The following is a 20,903-nucleotide window of genomic DNA, read 5'->3' on the forward strand; positions in this document are numbered from 1 at the left end:
TGGAAGGTCTGGGTGCCTTTGGACAGGAGAATGGATAGCAAACTGGGGGTGTTCACACAATGGGGTAGCACATAGCGAACAAGAACAAATCTTTGCCTTGCGCAACGTGAATAAGTTGCATAGACACAGGGTGTGAAGGGGCCACGCAGGAAAGAGTACACACATGCAGTTCTGTTGACATGAGCCCAAGAGCATACTGGGCTCATCCATTAAGGTCAGGACTTGGAGGGGATCCCAGGGGCTTCTGGCGTACTGTTTGTAAAAATTCAACAAGTTGTACACTTAGGATCTGAGCTTTATATTTCAATAAAAGGCTTATTTTTTAAAAAGTGATGTTGAGAAACCTGGCTTGGTGTCTTCAGTCATAAGATGAACACTATATGGTTAGTGGTTCAGAGATTGGGAGGTGAACCAGGCCAATACCATCCCTCCTCCCCAGCTCATCAGCAGGGCCTCAGGGCCCCGGGCAGGAGACCATGAGAACCAGAAACATGATTACAGCCCTGAATGTCACCGATTCTGACAGAGGGGATCCCAGGAGGCTGTGGGATCACAGTCAGCTTGGGAGTCAGGAAGGCTTCTTGGAGGAGAGGATGCCTGAGCCAGGACCTGCAGAAGAAGTGCCAACAAAAGCCAAAGTCTGCCAAGTCCCCACAGTAACCTGCAGGGCCCCATCCCCTCCTCGGCCCCATGTCCTACATCCCTCTAAACGCACATACTTCCCTGATGTTCCTGGAACACATCACCTCAAGGCCTTTGGACTTGCCCATCCCTTCATCTGGTGGGCTGTTCTCCAGACATCCACGGGGCCCACTCCCTCTCCTCCTGCAGGTCAAAGATCACACTGGCTCTAATAGGAGACCTCCCCTGACACCATACTGAAAATTACACCCCTTCTACTGCTTTATTTTTGCATCAGCCTCTGACTTACTGCATCATGTGCTTACCTGTTCCCTCCAGAGCTGTGCTGGCCCATATGATGGTCAATGGTATATGAGGAGATTGAACACTTGAAATGTGGTGAGACCAAATTTGGTATGCAGACTTAGTATGAGAAAAAGTGTAGGGTGAGGCATTAAGAATTTTATATTGATTAGATAGTATATGATAATATTTTGGATATATTGGGTTAAATAAACTCTACTATGCAAATTAATTCATTTGTTTCTTCTTCTTTATCTTTTTTTTAATGTGGCTACTAGAAAATACTTTAATTGCATGATATTTCTACCAGTCATCTCCCCAGAGCTGCTGATATGTTTCTTTTGTTTATAGTTGTATCCCCAGCACCCAGCAAACAGTATGGGGTTCCCCAAATGCCAGCTGAAGAACTAATGAATGAATGGATGGATGAACGAATGAATTTTTCTCCACTGCCATCTCAGGAGGGAGAAAAGGCAGCCTGCTCTGGAGCCCCGGGGACGCTGGGTCTCTGGAGGTGGGGGTGGGGTTGGTGCCCCTCCCCGACATCAGCCCAGAGTTCTTCTCTCCAGGCCTCATGTCTGTCCCCATGGCTGTCCCCGACGCCAGGCCTGGGGTGGCGGTGGCAGAGGGTCAGGAGACCCAGCAGCCCTAAGCTCCTTCTTTCTCTCCCTGGGCCTCAGTTGGGGTAGGAGGGGAGGCAGGGTGGATTCTGTGCCATTCGGGTGTGGCCCTTCGGGAATCCCGGAGGGAGACCCCATAGGTGGGCATGTCTGGGGGCGGGGGGCGGCTGCCTCTGCAGCCCCCATGCCTCCATTCCTACCCCTGGGCACCGACCCCAGCCCCTCCTTCACTCTCCCCCAAGAAGGAAGGCTTAGCTTAGGCCCGCGGTGAAAACCGCAATTTGTTTCTGACGTGACACCTTGACGGGTTTCTGGCGGCTGTGCCCCCTTTGTGTCCCCAGAGTCATTGTAGGGATATAAGGGCCGCCCCCGGGCCCAAGAGGGTGGAGGAGCTGACAGGAGGCTGGGAACCCCCACCCCTCGTGGAGCTGCAGGAGCGGGTAAGGCAGCCTTACTGGAGCCCAGGCTTTATCCAGATCCTCAACCCTTGACCCTGGGACCACCCCGCTGTCCCACCTGAATAATAGGCACAGAAGGAATTCTCCCTGGGAGGGCTCTGGGGGTACCTGGAGGGTAATGGGAGAAAATGTCTATTTTGCAGATGGGAGAACTAGGGCTCAGAGAAGGGCAGAAGCAGAGATGGGTGGGCTGAGGTCAGAAACGTCCTAGACTCAAGGGGTGCCCATTTTTCTCTAAGCCACAGACTCCGACTGGTTTCCCACTGTGGGAGTATTTCCTTCTATGAGAGACCCAAGGTTACAGGGAGCCACTCTGAGACAAGTCCTGGGGAAAGAAGACAGACACTGCTGGGACAGCTGCTGGTCCAGACAGAAACTGTACGCACCCCTGTGCAAATAAGAAAATGGGGTCCTCCTGGGTAGACATAGTCTGCGCCAGGGCAAACAGTTGGCGAGTGAAGTGGAGCTAAATTTCCATCCACACTCACCCCCTCAGCAGGCAACCCCTCCAGTATACAACCGTGCATGGAGGCCCTAGACACAGTCCTGCCCTTGTGGAGCTCAAAGAGGTGGCAAACAAGGACACAAACACGAAGCATAATAGCAAATTGCTTTAAAGTAAATATTCTGGGTGGTGTTTAGTGAAAGATGGGCTTCTTTATACGAAGTAAAAGAGGGAGGCTTTTCCTAGCAGGTGACATTTATTCAGAACCTGAAGGATGAAGAGTCAGTCATGCAAAGAACCAGAGGAAGAGCCTTCCTAACAGAAGGAACAGAACGTGCAAAGGCCCTGAGGTAGAAGGAGCTTATCATGGTTAAGACTGAGAAGGCAGGCAGGGCCCTTGTGAGTAACAGTAAGGAGCCTGTGTGGGGGACCCCAGAAGGGTTTAAGCAGGGGTGACATGAGGGGATAGATGGGTATGTGATTGGGCTGGCAGATATGGAACTGCATGCAGAAAAGTTCCATTCTATGAAACTAGTAAATTAGCTATGCTCCCACCTCCCACCTCATTCTTTCCAACATCATTCAGAATAAAGGAGGGCAGGAGGAGAGAAATGAGGAATGTTACGTCTAGTACTGGATGTCTCCAATCAGCCACCCCTTCTCAAATGACTTCATGAGCCAATAAGATAGTGGTCCAGGGAATAGAGCTCCCATCCTGCTGTCCCAGAAAGGAAGGCCCATCTGTTGCTCTCCTTCAGGGACAGCTCCAGGGCCACTGGGGTCACAGAGCACTAAGACTTTTAAGTCAAATGTGTTAGCCTTTGCTTGCATTGGATGGAGAAGGCTTTCTTGGGAGTGAAGCTGGACTTGAGCTGGGCCAGGTGGGTGGGAGGGCCCCAGGTTGGTGAAGGGGCACAGGGAGGAAGAGGATCCTGGGCACCAGGACAGGATGGCTTCAGGGTTCCCGCTTCCGCCCATGGTAGGTGTGACGCCGATGATGCTGGGTGTGTGGTCTCTGCTTCTCCTCTGGGGTCTGGTGACTCCGTGCCAGGGGCTGCTTGAGACAGTGGGCACGCTGGCTCGGATTGACAAGGATGAACTCGGCAAAGGTGAGCCCAAGGTGGGCACTGTGTGAGGGGTCCGCTGCAGCGTCAACAACCCCACTGATATGCTTACACTGCAGGAACAGATGAGGACAGTTTTCGATTCCGAACCACACAGAGTTCAGGGGGTTAAAGGCTTGCTTGCAGGTTCCAATGCAGGATTAGTTCACTTTCTTCTGAGAGGTGAACTGGGTGGTATGGACATGCGTGGGCTGTGTCTCCCTCAGGGAGGGGCGAGTGGGGTTGAGGAGGTCCAGGGGAGGGTGCTGGCTGTTCCACATTTCTGGAGTGGGGGGACTCTACTAGGCATTTGGGGCTCCAGGTCTCAACACTCTCAGGGATAAGACAGAATAGTCATGAATAGCAAATGCTACAGGGAGCAAATGCTGCACACTCCCTCCTTTAATTCTGCCCTTTCTTCTGGTGCTACTGGGTGGCCCAGGGTCAATCCCAAACCAATTTGCTGTGTGACTTTGGGCCAGTCTCTACCCCTCTCTGGGCCCTAGTTTCCTCATCCGAAAATGAACCTTCCTCCCCCTGCCCTCTTTGCAGCCATCCAGAATTCACTGGTTGGGGGGCCTATCCTGCAGAATGTGCTGGGGACGGTCACATCGGTGAACCAAGGCCTCCTGGGCTCGGGGGGCCTGCTCGGAGGAGGTGGCCTGCTGAGCTACGGAGGGGTTTTTGGCGTCGTCGAGGAGCTTTCTGGGTAAGTCCTCACAATGTGGCCATTTGACCTACTGTGTGCCCTACAGAAAGGCTGGTCTTTACTTTGGGGAATAGAGAAGAGGTTGACTCTTTAAAATTGGTTGGCAGGCAGTGAAGCGACCTGCCTGAGCTCATCCTAACCCAGCGAGGGAGGGCAGTAATGGGGGCGTCTGGGTGTTTAATCACGGCGATGCTCCCTGCCTCAGCCGGGCAGAAACCAGTCCATGGCTGGTGGTGGATCAGGGATCCCCAGGAAAGGCTGAAGGCCAGGAGCTGGGGGTTCAGGAAGTGTCCCTGTACAGGAGGAAATGGGGTGCTGGGAGCAGAAAGGGGGATCAATGCCCACCTTCCAAAATAGTAAATGGATATCTGGAAAGGGAGCTGGTCAGGGCTGACTGCCTGGACGATCACTAAGTATCACTCTGTGGTGGATACTGTCATTATCCCTATTTTACAGATGTGGAAACTGAGGCATGGAGCAGCCATGTGATTTGCCCAAGTTAATGGTAGAGCTGGAACTGGAACCATCTGGCTTTTACCGGCTGCACCACGAGCAGCTGCTTGTTGGGTTGTTGCCAGGATGGTGACTATGTGTCAAACAGCTAAAATAGAACCTGGCACATAGTAAATGCTCAATAAATATTAGTTATTATTATTATAATATTATTATTAATAGATCTAGTCCCCCTCCTATTGTAGAATACCCCCTGCTTGGTGATGCTGGGGCCTCAGACATGAACCAGACATTGTCCTGGCTTCAAAGAGCTGCCAGTATGAGACTAGGCCCAAGAGTCATGATCCTGTGAGTTCAGGGCAGTGACGGAGACAGTCCGGCCAGGTGTGGGAGCTGCTTAGAAGAAGGCATTTGCCTGCATCAGAGAAGCAGGAAAGAGAGATTCCTGCAGGAGGAGACACCCTAGCTGAAATCAGGAGAGCTGTCAGCTAGCTGACAGTGGATTCAGAATGGAAGGAAAATCAAGGAAAGGATGTTCCAGACTGAGAGAACAGCTGAGGCAAAGGCCCAGAGGACAGACAAAATAATGAACTGTGGGGAGCTGTGTCTGAGAACCCCCTTGGGTTGATATACAAGCCTAGGAGGTGGGAGTGGGAGGACAATGACTTAGGCCGGAGACTGAAGCAGGGTTGCAGCCATGGGGATGGGGTCGGGGGAGCACTTTAATTCATTGAGCCTCCAGTGAGGATGATGGTTTACAGTTCTAGAGCATGTGCTTTACCAGCTGCTGCACCTACCTTATCTCATTTGTCTTTGTAACATGCCTCTAAGTGAGTACTTGTATTACCCCCCTTCACAGGTGAAGAAACCGAGGCCCAGAGAGGTGAAGTCACAGGCCCAAGGGCCCACTGTTGGTTTTATGGGTTAGAGGTGGGATGGGAGACACACCGGAGAGAGGCTGTAGGTGCTTGCTGCCTGGTCTGGGATGGTCCAGGCACTAAGGGAGTGGCGCTGGGGGGTGTCTGGTAGTGAGTGGCCTTCTCCACACAGCCTGACGTTTGAGGAGGTCACACTGCCAAAGGTGTCTCTGAAGCTGCTGCCGGGGTTTGGGGTGCAGGTGACCCTGCACACCAAGGTGGGCCTGCATGGCTCTGGGTGAGTGTGCCCCTGGGAACCTCTACCCTACTGCTCCCCACCCCATCCCACTGCCCTACTAGGGACCCCCTACCCTATTGTCCCCCAACACCCACCCCCCTGCCCCCTATTTTATCCCACCCTACTTCCTTCCCAAGGGACTCTCATTCTCCTATTCCCTCCCTGAATCTCAACCCACTACCCCTCCCCAGGGATGTTCAACCCACTGATGTCTGGGACTTCCATCTCACTCTCCCTGAAGACCCCTACCCCACTGCCTGGAGCTCACCGGTGGGGTTGAGGAAAGGGGGCTTGGGGACTAGACGGCTCGCAGGGCTAGCCCACCCACCTCTCGTCAGAGCCCTGGGGTGGGCGTGGCTGAGGCGACCTGGTGGGTGGAGCGTGGCCAGACCAGGTCCCAGCCTCTGGTCTTGCAGCCCTCTGGGGGGACTCCTGCAGCTGGCCGCCGAGGTGAACGTGTCGTCGCGGGTGGCACTGGGCGTGAGCGCGCGAGGTACGCCCATCCTCATCCTCAAGCGCTGCAGCACGCTCCTGGGCCACATCAGCGTGCTCTCGGGGTGAGTGCGCAGGCTTGAGCCGGTGCTGGGCCGTTTCCCGCGCCCCTACCTGCCGGGCTCATCGCGCCTGCGCGCACGGGCATCTCCTGGGTCTCCTGGGACCGGCCCGCTGGGCGGGTCCTGAATTCACCCCGCCTCCGTCGGTCTTGCTGGCTCAACCCGCCTCACAGAGCCGTAGACTGAGGCCAGCACCGTCACGAGCTCTGGCCCAGTCCGCGGTTTGCCATATCCACTCCTGAGTGTCCCCTTTCTCCTGCTGTCCTTTCTTCCAAATAGAACAAGGGTCCCCTGTGGTCCCTTGACCTGTGGACATCTCAGTCCCTTCTCTTAGCAAATCAGACACCCAGCTCAGCCCTGACTTGCTGTGTGACCCCCACAGAAACCCCCACCCCTGTCTGGGCTTCACTGTCCCCATCTGTATTACGAGGACCTAAATTCAATGATCTGGAAATCTCTGACACTTTTGTATCCATTTCTTCCAACACAATGGCCCTTCCTATACTTGTTTGAATCGTCACTCCCATGGGACAGCTGAGGCCCAAAGAGGGCAAGGAACTTGTCCAAGGTCACACACACAGATTGAGGCAAGCATGAAGATGCGCTGGTTATGGACTCAGGTCCTAGGCTTTCTCTCAGCACTCTACACAGACCCCCAGCGGCCCCTGCCCTAAAATTTGAGTCAACCCCTGTTAGTCTTTCTGTTCCAGGCCAAATCCCACACTTACACTCCACCTGTGCTGGGTGGCCCTGAGCAGTGATGGGTGATCAGGCAGCTCTGTGTTAGCTCCCAAGAAGAGGGTACCTAGATTGGTCCTGTCTGCAGAACGGCCTTAATAAGGGGTTTCTGGGCAGGGTCTTTGGGCTCCATCCTGCTCCTATGGGCTAGAGGGGGCTTGGAGGAGGTGGAGCCCAGGAGGGTGTTGGTGACCTGTGGTTGTGGTCCTGTGGTTGTCACCCCTCCCTCTGTACCCCCATGGTCTCCAAACAGACCTAAGCCCATCTGCATGCACTTCTCATCCTCAGGCCACCCTCTCATGCGCTCATTTATTCAACAGATATTTATTAATTCAACAAATATTCATTCATTCAACGAATACTTATTAAACCCTCACTCTAAGTCAGGTGCTGTTCTAGGCCAAATGTCACTTGTCTATACTTATTGGAGGATACAGGGTATCAGATATTTATTGAGTACAGACACATAAACACTCCCATTTGATCTCAGCGGCAACAACTCTAAGGCAGGCACTGTATGGATGGGGAAACTGAAATCCTCCTCTGGGTCCCATGTTGAGACAGACCCAGAATTTGAACCCAGGTCCCCAAAGCCCCAGCCAACCCCACCAGGAGAGAAGACAGGAGATGTCCAGAGCCCCCAGTGCTCAGCCTGCTACGACATCTGGGTTGGCACTGTCCCTGTGCACTGACCACACCCTCACGCATCTCTCTCTGCCCAGGGTTCTGCCTGCACCGCTCTTTGGGGTTGTGGAACAGACACTCTTCAAAGTGCTGCCAGGATTGGTGAGTGTGGGGGTCATAGGCTAGTGGCACCCCTCCCCCTGGGCTTGCCCCTCCTCCCCCAGCTTGGAGTAAATCTGGGCGCCAGACAGGATTAGGCCGTTCTTTCCTTTCACGCCCACCAGGTAATCCCATCCTGGCTTGCCCACGGGACTCCCAGGTGCCACCTATCAGTCTGGAGGTGGCTTGGCACAATGTGTCCCCAGAGTTCCCAATCCTAAACTCACAGCTTCAGGTGACCTGAGTCCCCTGCTCCCAAATCCAAGTCCCTTTCTTATCCCCTGCTCTGTCTTTGCCACGTGTATTATATTATTATTATTTATATATTTCTTTAAACTAGCTCTGAATTAAAATTGGGTCACTCAGTGATTTTAAACTGAGCCCTGTGCTTAGCCAACATGTCCAGAAAATCATGTACATGTATAGTAATGCATCATATGTTAAGCACCTTACGATTAAACTGCTCCAGGATGCTTGTCCCTGGCCTGCCCCCGCTGTCCCTTGAACTACACTTGAGAAGAGCTGGTCTGGCCAAGACCCCACTTCATCGAGGACGGAGAGGGGAGGGGCCTGCGGGGGACACACAGCCTGCAAAGGGCAGTCAGGCCTCCTGATCCCCGGGCAGGACCTCTCATGAGAAGAACCCCCGTGGAAGCGGCAAAACTGCCCTGAGCTTGAAGAATCCAATCAGAAAAGCAGCTCAGGGGGAGAAGGGAAGTTCCCAGCAGCAGAGACCCCAGCCAGGCCTGTCTCAGCTGGATTTCAACAAGGGGATGTGGGTACATTTCAACTGTGGCCCCTAACTTAGGCCTCTGAACAACTGGCTACAAGACAGGATTTATGTGACTCCAAGAGATTTTAAAAATAAGACTTAATTGCTGGCACTTAGAGATTAGAAATTTCTCTTAACAATCCGATTTCTGGCCTCTCCTATGCAATCAGCCACCCCAGCTGCACGTACCTCCTTCCTGCAGGTCACACCTGGTTGGCGCCCAGGGGGTCCTCCCTCCTCCCATCACAGTCCCTCTGGTCTCCTCTCATTTCTGTAACGTGCCTGACCCCAGAAGCCCTAGAGTCTGGGGCTCCAAGTTTAAGTGGAAAGGCAGCCCTCTCTCGTCTCTCTGAGAAGAGCTGTGACCTTGAGCAGGTCGCCCGTCTCCTCCGGCCCCAGCTGTGGACTGAAGGCCCTGTGCTGGGTCACCTCTGGGGTTTCTGCTCCAGGGGCCTCAGCTTCTGTGACTCCCAAACTCAGGATTCTGGAAGCCGAACTGCTTGCTCTCTGTTCTCACAGCCCAAGGGTTTTCAGGAAACACAGGGTGGTGTGCGCAGTGGATGCCCTGGGCCCAGGCCTGCCTCCAGGTAGAGGCAGGAGGCGCCCTTCTGTGGGGTCTGGACTGTACATCTCCCAGCGCCCACCTGGGTGGCAGGAGGGCCTGAGGCCTCAGAGGGAAGAGCCACTCTGCCTCCCCAGGGGAGGGCCTGGTCCCCACGCCCCCAACTGGTCTCTGGAATGTGTCTCTCCATCCCTGCAGCATCCTCCAAGGATTTCTGAGGGGGCCCTTGTAACTTGTCCTCTGTTCCAACCACTCTGCCCTCTGACACTTCCAGCTCCTGTCCCCTCCCTCTGTGTGCCCCTCCCCGCGTCCATCTCCACATTCTGCCTTGCCTTGGTCCCGGAACCACATAGCAAATCATTTAAAGAAAGTGCTGCTGTTCCCTGTGCCAGGCTGGGGCCCGCTCTTACTTTCCTGTAACTCCCGTCTCCTCCGGACACAGCTGTGCCCCGTGGTGGACAGTGTGCTGGGCGTGGTGAACGAGCTCCTGGGAACTGTGCTGAGTAAGTTGGGGTCCACCCCTCCTCTTTGCACCTCCTCTTACCCACTCCCCCATTACCCCAATGGGTGGGGTACCAGGGAAGAGGACAGGTCAGAATTCTGGGTCCTTTCATGTGTTCCTCAGACTGACAAGGCCGCCCCTTTAAGGAGGCCTGCTGGTGGAGTTCTGGGCTGAGGCCAGTTCAGCAGGGCGTGGAGACTCGGAGCCATCCAGTTCCCCATCTGCCCGGGGCTTCTGGTCACATACTGAGCACCGGTGGTGTGTCCGGCACTGGCAGAAGCATGAGGCAGAAGCATGTTATTATTATCTGGACAGACAAGATGATCCAAGTCCAGAGCTTATGTTAGGAACCCCAGGCCCCACAGTTCCAGTGACCCCCAGTCTCTCTGAGCCTTATGGAGACACAGATGCCTTTTGTATTCACAAAAGGGCCTTGAAAAGTATAAAAGTGCATAACTAGGATAAGGATAGAAAACTTGGGGGCAGCTATGTCTCTATACGTGATGTTATATGAGAGAGGCAGGGCAACAAGGTAGTTAGTGGTACCAGCTCTGGAAAACAGGAATCCTGGCTTTGCTGCTCTGGGGCTTGTGTAGCCTGGGGCTGGTGACTTCCTCTGTTGGAGCCTCAGTTTCTGTATCTGTAAAATGGGGATTATAGGAGCACCCAGTGAGTCTTAGTAGAATGCTAGGCATTCAGCAAGCACTCAATAAATTGAAGTAAGGCCTGTAATTTTTGGGGCCTGGACTTGTGGGGTCCTTCTCCCTCTTCCCCTCTCCATGCAGGCTTGGTGCCCCTTGGGGCTCTTGGGTCCGTGGAATTCACTCTGGCCACACTGCCTCTCATCTCAAACCAGTACATAGAGCTGGACATCAATGTGAGTGCCCACTGAGGCCCTGCCCACAGCTGGGGGTTGAGTACCGGTGGAGGCCAGGTGGGGAATGCTGAGTCAAAGGGAGGTGAGCAAGCTCCCTGAGACCCCGCCACTCCCTGTCTCCGGCCCCTGCAGCCCATCGTGAAGAGCATAGCAGGTGACATCATCGACTTCCCCAAGCCCCACCACCCCATCAAGGTGCCCCCCAAGGAGGACCACACATCCCAGGTGACCGTGCCTCTGTACCTCTTCAACACTGTGTTTGAGCTTCTGCAGACCAATGGTGCCCTTGACCTGGACATCACCCCTGAGCTGGTGAGTGTGGCTCCCTGCTTTGCTGTGCCTTGGTGATGCTAGTGGTGACCTAGTCACATCATCACTGATCAACCTTGATGAACCCTTTTCTTCTAACTGGAGAGAGTTAGACAAGTTTACAGCACACACATGCCCACTTTTGTCCCTGTGGCAGATGTTGCTATTTGATGGTGGCCCTCTACTTGGCTAAACCTGAATGGGACTTCTGAATCCTTCTCAACATGATACTTCAGAAAGTCACTTTCAGTTGATCCAAATTGGCATATGAAATGTAGCCAACTTTCCATCCCTGTGCCAGATGAGCCCTTGAGTCAAAGCCCAATTTCACACTAAAGTGTGAATGGCTAACATTTCCACTGCTTCCTCAAGAGCAGATTTGAGTTGGCGAGAACAGTAGGGTTGGACTATACCAAGGTTTCTTGGATATTTGTTCCAAAGCTTCTTAGACCTCTCTGTTTCCATTCTGGCCCCTCTCATGCCCTCACAGATGTCTGGAAGGCCAAGCCCCCAAAAACCTTACCCAGAGACATTTTCTTGATCTCAGCCCTGTCTAAAGACAATGAATTCTGAGCCACTGCCCCCCCACCCCATCTGCAGCTCAGCCCAAGGGAGCAGGGATTGATCACTTATTTCCTGCAGGGTGCGGCCAGAGAGAACTCCAAAGGCCTCTGGGTGGTTGAAACAGACCCCTGAGCTGGGAGGCAGGTGTGACCAGATTTTCCAATTTTTTAGCCAGAAACTGGCAAACTTAAGTGAAATGTCCTGATTTGTAAATACTGGAAACAAATTCATAGTTTTTAAACATACTTTTTTGGTGAAAGGCAAAACTGTCTAGTGTCAGATTCCTGGCCCTTCAGATTGTGTGCTGGCAGGGCAGTTTAGAAGTTCTAGAATTAGCCTACCCAGGTCAAAGCCTAGTGCCACCACTTACCAGCTTATGACCCTGAACGGGAGCCTTGAGTTTCCCATCTGTAAAATGAGAGTAATCATAGCGGCTCCTTTTTGGAGCTGTTGTAAAGGTGAAATGAGCAAAGGCACACAAAACCCTTAGCATGTGCCTAGCACATAGTAAGGCTTATCATTGACCAACAGAAGAAAAATGAGTGTCTGTAAGAGATGTGTGTATGTAATTGGGGGTTGGGGCGGGAAAAAATATTCTATATGTGCTGAGGGATCCCTATCTCATCTCTGTATTTACCCTCCATCCTGTTTGGTCTCGGGTCCAGGTTCCCAGCAATGTCCCATTGACAACTACAGACCTGGCGGCTTTGGCCCCTGAGGTGAGTGACCCTCTCATAGGCTTTTATCTCTGTAGTCCTTTCCTGATGACCCTGAATGGACTCTAGAATCTTTCCCAATACAGCTCTCCAGAGAGCTGTGATTGAATGTTGAGTCCAAATTCACACTAAAGTGTGATTGACTAACACCTATCCTTTCCTGATAGCAGATTTTGCTTAGAGAGGAAAGGACCAGGATTTAGCTGCCCCAGAAGTCAACTGGGCATTTATCCTGTGACTGTTACTCCTCTGTCAAGCAGAGGACAAGAGATTCTTTCCGAGTGACTGAACCTCCACCCTTCAGCTGCCTTATTTCATCTTGGTTTTAGTCTTTCTTCTTTGTCCTCGGAGAGAAGACTCAGGGCAGTGGCCTTGGGAAGGGAATTGAAGGGAGAAGATTCAGAGACATTTGACCAGTGGGCATCAATCAGTACATGACTACAGGGCCTGGCCTTCAGCATTCCACCCCTTGGCTGGGGATGAACCAGCTTCTTTCCAGCTGTTGGACTCTGATTTATACTGAAGTTGAAATGACTACTACCAGGTCTTTACAAAACAGCAGTTTTTGATAGAGGTTAGGAAGAAACCGGCAAGGTCTGGGTTTCCACCAGAAAGAGTGGCAGGGGCAGCTGAATCTGGGGGCACGGACCAACTCTGTGAGCCCTCTTGAAAGTAACGATTCAAAGCATGAGTGGGGCCTCTGCTTATTGGAGTCTTTGGCTAAAGGGCTTAGGAGTCTCAGGCAAAGGAGGAGATTGGAGCTAGACACGCAGCAGAGGCTCTTTCTTCTGGGGAGTTTAAAGATGGTGGAGAGGGGCTTCAGGGAGGCAAAGGTGGTAGAATCAGGGATCCCTGATTCTATTAGTGGGGCTGCCCTCATGCCCCATGCTCGGCTCCTGCTTCTCTCCAGGCCCTGAGGAAGTTGCCCCCTGGTCAGCAGCTCCTGCTCTCACTGCGGGTGAAAGAAGCACCCACAGTCACGCTCCAGAACAAGAAGGCCACGGTCTCCATCCCAGCTGACATCCATGTGCTATCCTACTTCCCTAAAGGGACCCCTGAAGCCCTCTTTGAGCTGAACGGGGTGAGTGGCTGAGGGGTGGGAGCTGGCACTGGGGTTATGAGTAGGCTGACCCTCTCCAGGATGCAGATTTCAGGGTAGGAAGCCCCACATGGTACAGCACACACAGGAAGTCCCTCCCCCAGTGTCATCACCTGAGCTGAGACCCAAGTGCCATTAGACACCTGCCTGCTCCTGCATCACACACGTCCATGCTGTTTCCTCAGGATCTCAGGAATTGCCCCCATCTCCCCGGCCTCTCTGCTCAGATATCTCTGGGATCTCTGGGATGACCCTCTAGTTTCCTGCTGGCCCCCTACCTCCAGTCTGCTCCCCTCCACCCCACCTCTGCTAGTTTTCCCTAACACATACTTGGGCAGAGGCAGGTCCCTCTCCTGCTCACTTGCTCCCATGACCACACACCATTCAATGCCCTCTGCCTCATTCCCTTGCCTTTCCTGTCCTTGCACACTAAGCCTCAGTTACCCGGGACTGCCAGGTCCCATCACCCTGCCTTTGAGCAGGGACCACCACCTGGAGTGCCGTTTCTCCCCTTCCCTTGGCTCACTCCTCACCTTTCAAGATTCAGCTCAGGTGTCACCTCGCTGGGGATCCCTTTCATCGGCTCACCGCAGGCTGGACTGAGGGTCTGTTCAAGTTCCTGCAGCCCCAGGACTTGCTCTCATATGACACTGGTTGCCCTCAGTGCTCTGTTTCCTGAGCACCAGAACCTTCAAGTTGCCTCCTCATAGCCCAGCATGGACCCTAACAACACAATAGGGCCTCAGCAAGGGTTAGTGGAGGGAATGGATGGTGGAAATTCATCCATTGGCCAAGGCAGACCTGTCCTCAAGCTCCTCCTGCTTAATCTGCCCGCTTTTCCTGTGCAGGTGATGACTTTAAATGCCCAGCTGGCTCCCTCAGCTACCAGGCTGCACCTCTCCCTGTCTCTGGAACGGTAACGTGGGATCCTAGCCCTTGCCTTTATGAACAAGAATTAAGGACCAACAGAAACCGCCTCTTAGATCTTGAGCATCAACTAAATTATAGGTGTTTTACCAGCATCTTCTTTGCCTTCAGAATCTGTGGGGAAGGGGTAGTGTTGGCCCATTTTATAGATGAGGCAACTGGAGCTCAGAGAAGTGGCTCCAGAGCAAGCATCTTCCACTGTGGCTGCTCAAAACCTGGCCCTGGAGAGAAACCCACTGCTGGGATATGGAGTCCAGACTCCTGAGTTATCAGCCCTGAAGCGGGCCACAGAGCTAACTGTCCTTGTTATTCATGTGAACTAGTTATTTCTCTCTAGTTTCTCCACCCCTGTGATAATCATAGTAACAAAGATGATGAAGCTGATGACAATTCTTCCTCATAAACACGCAGCAATTTACAGCTTGCAAAGCACAACGTGCACAGCGGGTTGTCCCGGGAGGCAGGTACACAGTCTGGGCCTCCGCTCTCCAGGCCCAGTGCCTTCACCTCGGCCTGGGGCCTGGGGCCAGGGGCCAGTCTGTCCCGCCCCTGGATGCAGGGGTTTTCCCAGGGGGCTCTGGGATCTGACTGTCCTGAGCCATAGGTTCCCAGTGCTCATCTGACCCCATTTTATGGTCCCCTGCAGACCCCTTTGGCTACTACTGCCCCCTGCAAGTCTCCACCGCCACCCTATTTCTAAGCTTGGCAAAGGCCTTGCCCACTACCTCAGTTCATCTCCCCTTCCTGGTGGTGGTTGACGCCTCGGGCCTCAGGAGACAGAGACATATGTCTGGGCTCTGGCCCTGGACCTCATTTGGGCCAGCTGTGATCTGTTGGTGGTTTACTGCCTTCAGTGAGCAACTGCTGAGTGCAGGGCGCCCTGTGTCCAGGGCTCAGTCTGTGAGAGGGCCACTCCTTAGAGAGCTTTAGTCAAACAGTTGAGAGTCAGACCAAGGCTCTGGGGCCATGGAGTCAGAGGTGGCGGTCATGATGTCTCAGAGGGAGGTTAGATCCCTCCAGGTCCGTTTTACAGGTAGGAAAACTGAGTCTCTGAGCCAAGGCTGGTTAGAGGCAGAATGGGGCCTGGAATCCTGTTTCTTGATCCTGAGGAGCTAGGGGTGGGGCAGGCAGGGTGGGTGGGGCAGAGTGCCACTCAGCAGGTGGGGTGGTGGGTGCCAGGGCCCCTCAACATCTGTCTTTTCTCCACCAGGCTCAGTGTCAAGCTGGCCTCCCCCTTCAGCCACGCCTTCGATGTAAGTTTCTGGGAGGGTGAGCAGCTTGGCGGTGGTGAGGGTCTATAAGTCGGGGTGGAAAGGGTGCGTCATGGGCCCTGTGATGAGCTGGCCTTGGTCGGAGCTCTGCCCCAACAAGACAGGGTGGGCGGACATCAGGGCATGTGTGTATGTGCGTGTGCATGTGTGTGTATGTGTGTGTGGGGGCGCACGCACACGCATGTGCACGTGTGAAACTGTCATCATCTTGGGAACGTGAATCTCACGATCTTCCAAAGCCTTGGAACCTCACAAAATTGTAAATATCTCAAATCTTACAAGGATTCAGAATTCTGGAACTTTACATAGGTAATAAAGTTTCTGAACTCAGACAGTCTCAGTATTTCAGAGGCACACAGAGCCCTTAGTTTGCTGCTTCTCATAGAGTTCTGACGTTCTGGAATCTCACGGTGGTCTCAGGTTCTGGATTGTTCTCAATGTTCGTAAACTGATAGGAATCTAAGAGCAGACCACACAGAGTTACTGGAGACAGGCACATCTCCTTCTTTCTCAGACACGGGCCCCTTCCAGGACCCACGGACCCTTCCTCCAGGAGAGCAGCTTTTCCAAGCTCATGGGGCCCAGAGTGAAGCCGACCTAAATCAGAGTCCCCTTTGGGGTCCCTGGTGGACAGCCCACCAGGAACTGCCTTCAGGCTTGGGGCGGTGAGGCTGGGGCAACTGGGCCTCTGGGTTTTTCTCCCTGGGAAGGATTGCGCCGTTCCCTGTGGGGCCACACCTCCCAGCCCTCCATGTGCTCTGTTGCAGGCATCCCGCTTAGAAGAATGGCTCAGTGATGTGGTCCGAGTGGCTTATGTGCCGAAGCTCAACAGTACGGGCTGCCTTCACTGTCTTCTTTGGACACGAGGAGTGTCTGAACTCAGGATTTCTGAATCATTGCCTCTCTCCATTGTTCTTAATAGAGACACTGAGGCTGGAGAGGGGTCTATCCCTATTTCTAAGACGCAGAAATCAAGATAATTTTCACTCAAACAACACTGATTAGCTCCTGCATCACAACAGACTCTGGGCCCCAAGAGCTATCTGACCTGAGTCATGTCTTCAAGCTCACAGTTCAGAGGGAAATAGTCATGTAAATGAGTAGAATATAGATGACCCAGAGCATGCAAGGCACTGACAGAACTTCAAGGAGGCTTTGCTGAGGGGAGCTACTTACAACAGTACAGAAAAGGGGTGTTTTCATTTGGGTTTAGTAGAATGAGTAAGAGTAGGCCAATAAGGGAACCTGAGTCTCCAAGAAGAGAGCTGGCCAGCTCAAGCAAAGTGGTGGAATAGGGTCAGCAGGTCCCACCCAGACCCCACACATATCTTTGCTTTCAACCACCCCCTCTTCACAGTGAACCTGGATGTTGGAATTCCCCTGCCTAAGGTTCTCAATGTCAATTTTGCCAATGCAGCCCTGGAGATCATAGAGGTGAGTTTCTCACGCAGATGTGGCCTAGATGGACCTTAAGATTGTCTCTGGAGAACCCTGCTTGAAACTTATGATGGGATTGCTCTGCCTCATCATCTGGTCTGTCCTGCACCATTTGCTAAATTGCTCAGGGAATTATAAATTACCCAACTTGGAAATGGCAAATATATGACATACCTGCTACCATTCCTTCCTTACTTGCCCATGGCAGACATTGTCAATCAATCACAGAGTTCTTTCCTGTTGAATTCAGACACATGACTGGCCTATAGGATGGACTCTCAGATTTTTCTCACAGAATCACAGTTTCCCTGGCCCAGGGGTGGCAAATACATATTCTGTCTCTGCCTTCTGCTGTGCCTGTGGCAGACATGGCTAATAGATTGACCCTTTTTCTTACTGAATATTGACATGGCCCCACAATCCTTTTCAGTCTAGCACAACTTTTTGAGCCTTGGAACTGCTGGGAGTGGGCAGATCAGGGAGTTCTGAGTCCATTTCTCAGATGAGGACCAAGGCTGGAGGAGGCCAAATTTCTGGCCCAAGTTCACACAGTAAATTAGTAGGAGAAATGGCACTTTAACTTAGATCTCTTAAATCCCAAAGTCAGTGACCTTTCCCACACTGAATGTCGTTTAATCATCATTCATTCATTTGTTCATTCATTCATTTAATGAGTGCCAGCTATGGTCCAAGTGTGGTGCTAACCCCAGGGTGGTAAGGGAGGAACACAGAGATGGCTGCAGGGATGGGGGGATATGGCGGGGGTGTTGGGCACAAGGACTCAGGGGACCTAACCTAGAACTGTCGCTCCTTGTAGAATGCCGTTGTGCTGACTGTGGCATCGTGAGGCTGACAGACGGCCGCCATCCCTCCCTGTCGACTGCCAGATTCCTGTCCACCTGCCCACTCTGCCTCAATTTCCCTCCCAGGTCTAGCCTGTGTTGGTGACAGTTTAAGTGTCCCTTATCCACCCAGGCCCACCCAGGTGCTCTGGCCCTGCAGCTCTGCCCCGAGTCTGGGGAGGGGACTGCAGGGTTAGCCATGAAACTGCTTTGGAGAAAGCTCTGGGGCCTCCCTGGCAAGTCCTGAGCTCCCAATAAACAATCCTCTGTCTCAGCACCTCCCCGCTGATTTGTTCTCTCGTCACACAGAGGCTGCCTCGCTTTCTGCCTCTGTTGCCCTCCCCAGCCTCAGGCAGGGCTCCTGGGAGGCGAAGGGACTGGGACCTAGTCTTTGTAGCTTCGTGTTACAAACTTACCTGGTTGGCCTGGCAGCCTCTGTGTCTTGTCCTGCCTTCCTCCCCCTCTGCCTCGAGCTCCCTGTGTCTCCCTCTCCTCCCCTCCCCACCCCTGCCCTTCCCTCTCCTCTCTCTATTTTTCTAAATATCTCCATCTTTCACTCTGACTTTGGGACACTTCTCAGAAGTGATGTCTAAGCTGAATTTTGAAGGGTAAATAAGAATTTTCCAGGGAGAAGAGGAGCCAGCATTCTAGGCAGCAAAGATGAGTGAAACCCTGTGCTGCTCTGGTCGGGTTCCTACTGGCTGCACACCTTGCTGTTAACACACCTCAGGACAGACCTCAGAACAGAGATACTCTGGATGCTCATAGTGCAGGTGGGGAAGTTGACACCAGAGAGGAGCCTAGCTGGCCCAAGACCACACAGTGGCAGACTGGGGGCCTGCCTCTCTTTTCTGGGCTCCTCTCCATTGCTCAAGATGGGTCTCCTTAGTTTTAGGAAATGGCCCTAAGTTGATATTTATGGGTGGGGCTAAGTGAAAAGGTGCCAGTGACGTTTTGGGAACTGGCTCAGAGGATTTGAGGGGACAGAGGAGAGTTGGAACCCATCTAGAGGTTTACCTACCAATGGGAATGATCCTCTGACCATCCAGCCATCCATTCACCATTCGCCAGACACTCTTCTGAATACTTTAAATATATTATGTCATCAACTCCTTATATCAACCCTGCTTTCAAGGAACAGTTTTTGCCCTCATTCCAGAGTTGTGGAAACAGAGGCACAGAGAGGTTGAGTCTTGCCCAAGGCCACATAGCTAGGAAGTGATGAAGTTAGGACTTGAAGCCAGGCCCCCTGACTCTTGACCCAGGCCCAGGCTCTGAACCTCCATACTTAAGAATGGGCGATAAAACAAGACATGCAGGAGCCCCCTCCCTTGGCAGCCCCCCTGCAGGCCTGTGAGCTGACAGTTCATGAGAAGGACAAGGGCTGAATAGTGGGGCTGGTTCTGTTTCCTGGTCCTGACAGCTCCCTGCATGAGCCCCTCACATGACCCCCGGCCTGGCTGAATCACCTTTGGAGTGGGTCACCTCCCAGGGCCTGGTCCCGCCAGTGCCAGACAAAGGTGCCTTTTGGACACTAAGCCCAGCTGATCTCCCTGGCGCCAGAGCTACACTAATCCTCTTGGGGCCGCAGTGGGCAGGCCAGTCTTATGGCCACCAGGGCCTGGCTGGTCTCAATACAGAGGACAGGGACAGAGCCTTGGTGACTGACCTTTGTGTGTGCACCGCCCTCTACAATTCACAGTGGTCGTTGATCCCTGACCCCCCAGTGTTGGAGAGGGGCCAGTGGGGAAGGCACAGTTGTCTTCTTTGCATTGTATTTCAATTTAGAAAGGTAATATTTTTGTTTCACAAGCATTTATGTCACACTAAGTACCAGGCAATTGGGAGCCAAAAAGGGGGATTACTGAGCCCCGATAAAGTTCCAGGCACATTCCACATGTTTCCTCTGTAATCTTCAAAACCCTGCTGGGGAAGTACGATTATGCCCATTTCTCAGATGGGCAGACTGAGGCCCTAGAGGAGCACTTTCCAGGGCTGAGAGGGCAAATGGGATGTGGGAACACAAGTGTGTGTGGTTCTTGGGGTCCCTGCCCTGGAGCCCTTCTGCGAAGACTTCACAGATGATAAGGTGGTCCAGGGCCTAGACTCAAGAGCTCTTCCCACCTCCACACCCCTCACATCTTTCACAGACTTACTGCTACACAGAACCAACAGGGATCCAGGATGATGGGGATAAAAATGCCACCTACTGAGTACCTACTGTGTTCAGCACTTTACATGATTAAGTCATGTGACCTTTACAACATCCTTTTGAGGCCAGGCTGCTCTGCTCACCATCTCAAAACCAAAGAACCAGAGGCTTGGCGAGAACTGGTAGCAAAATTCGAACTCAGCGTTCAGCTCCAAATCTTGTTTCATCAATGTACCTACCGCAGATGGGGAAATTGAATCCCAGAGAGGGGCTGCCCAGGGACCAGCGGTGACACTGGTGAGTTTGGCAGGACTTGACATCAGCCATGCCTGCCTTCAGGGCCCCACAACCCCCAAGGTGTTTAGGAGAACACACATTTATTCTTAGCCCGGTTTGAGAGCAGGCCTCGGAGGGGAGAGAAACATACCCCCTCACCCCAGAGGAGTTCTCAGGTGAGCGTGGTAGGGGAAGGAGGAGGTGGCATCAGTTAAAAGTAAAGGTCAGACCTAGTCTGGGTCTAGGGGATGGGAAATGAGAAGGACTCAGAGAACTTTCCAACTGATGTGGAGAGTAAGAGCATTCATTCATTCATTCATTTGCTACACTGTCATCTGTGCCCATGCTGGGCTAGGAGTGGGGCACAAGCTTGCTTTGCTCAGAGCAATGCCATCATCTCAGTGTGGGCTTCAGAGGGCCCTGGGTGGTCCAGAGGAAGGGTCGGAGTTGGAGATTGTCACAGAAAGCTTTCCAGAACAGCTGGCGTTTCTGCACTAATGTGACCAGTGTAGTCTGGAGAAGAGTATTCTATGGCAGAGATTGCATGTGCAAAGGCCCGGAGGCAGTGAGGCTGTGGGCGGAGTGGTGATGGTAAAGGAATGAGCAGCACCATGTAAGTGGAGGAGCAGTACTGAGTGTAGAAGGCAGATCTGCC

The 20,903-nt window shown here is 52.9% G+C and overlaps 1 protein-coding gene across 1 annotated transcript; it reads left to right on the forward strand.

The window, feature by feature from the left end:
- The first annotated feature begins 3,438 nt into the window (after positions 1-3,438).
- Positions 3,439-18,094, forward strand: BPIFB3 (BPI fold containing family B member 3). The gene is made up of 15 exons (XM_072943586.1): positions 3,439-3,556; positions 4,103-4,259; positions 5,763-5,867; positions 6,284-6,424; positions 7,882-7,945; positions 9,719-9,779; positions 10,564-10,655; positions 10,788-10,967; positions 12,194-12,247; positions 13,155-13,325; positions 14,192-14,259; positions 15,481-15,523; positions 16,309-16,372; positions 16,899-16,975; positions 17,796-18,094. Exons 1-15 carry the CDS (start codon positions 3,442-3,444, stop codon positions 17,823-17,825), a joined length of 1,422 nt encoding a protein of 473 aa, XP_072799687.1. The 5' UTR covers positions 3,439-3,441; the 3' UTR covers positions 17,826-18,094.
- The last annotated feature ends 2,809 nt before the right edge of the window (positions 18,095-20,903 follow it).

This window comes from Vicugna pacos, chromosome 19 (genome assembly GCF_048564905.1).
Source record: "Vicugna pacos chromosome 19, VicPac4, whole genome shotgun sequence".
Taxonomy (NCBI): Eukaryota; Metazoa; Chordata; class Mammalia; order Artiodactyla; family Camelidae; genus Vicugna; species Vicugna pacos.

Bases quoted from the DNA above. Each gene is read 5' to 3' on its own strand.
- BPIFB3 (XM_072943586.1), top strand. From the start codon at position 3,442: ATGATGCTGGGTGTGTGGTCTCTGCTTCTCCTCTGGGGTCTGGTGACT. The intron at 6,425-7,881 runs GTGAGTGCGCAG...CTCTCTGCCCAG, and splicing joins CACATCAGCGTGCTCTCGGG to GGTTCTGCCTGCACCGCTCT. The intron at 10,656-10,787 runs GTGAGTGCCCAC...CGGCCCCTGCAG, and splicing joins ACATAGAGCTGGACATCAAT to CCCATCGTGAAGAGCATAGC.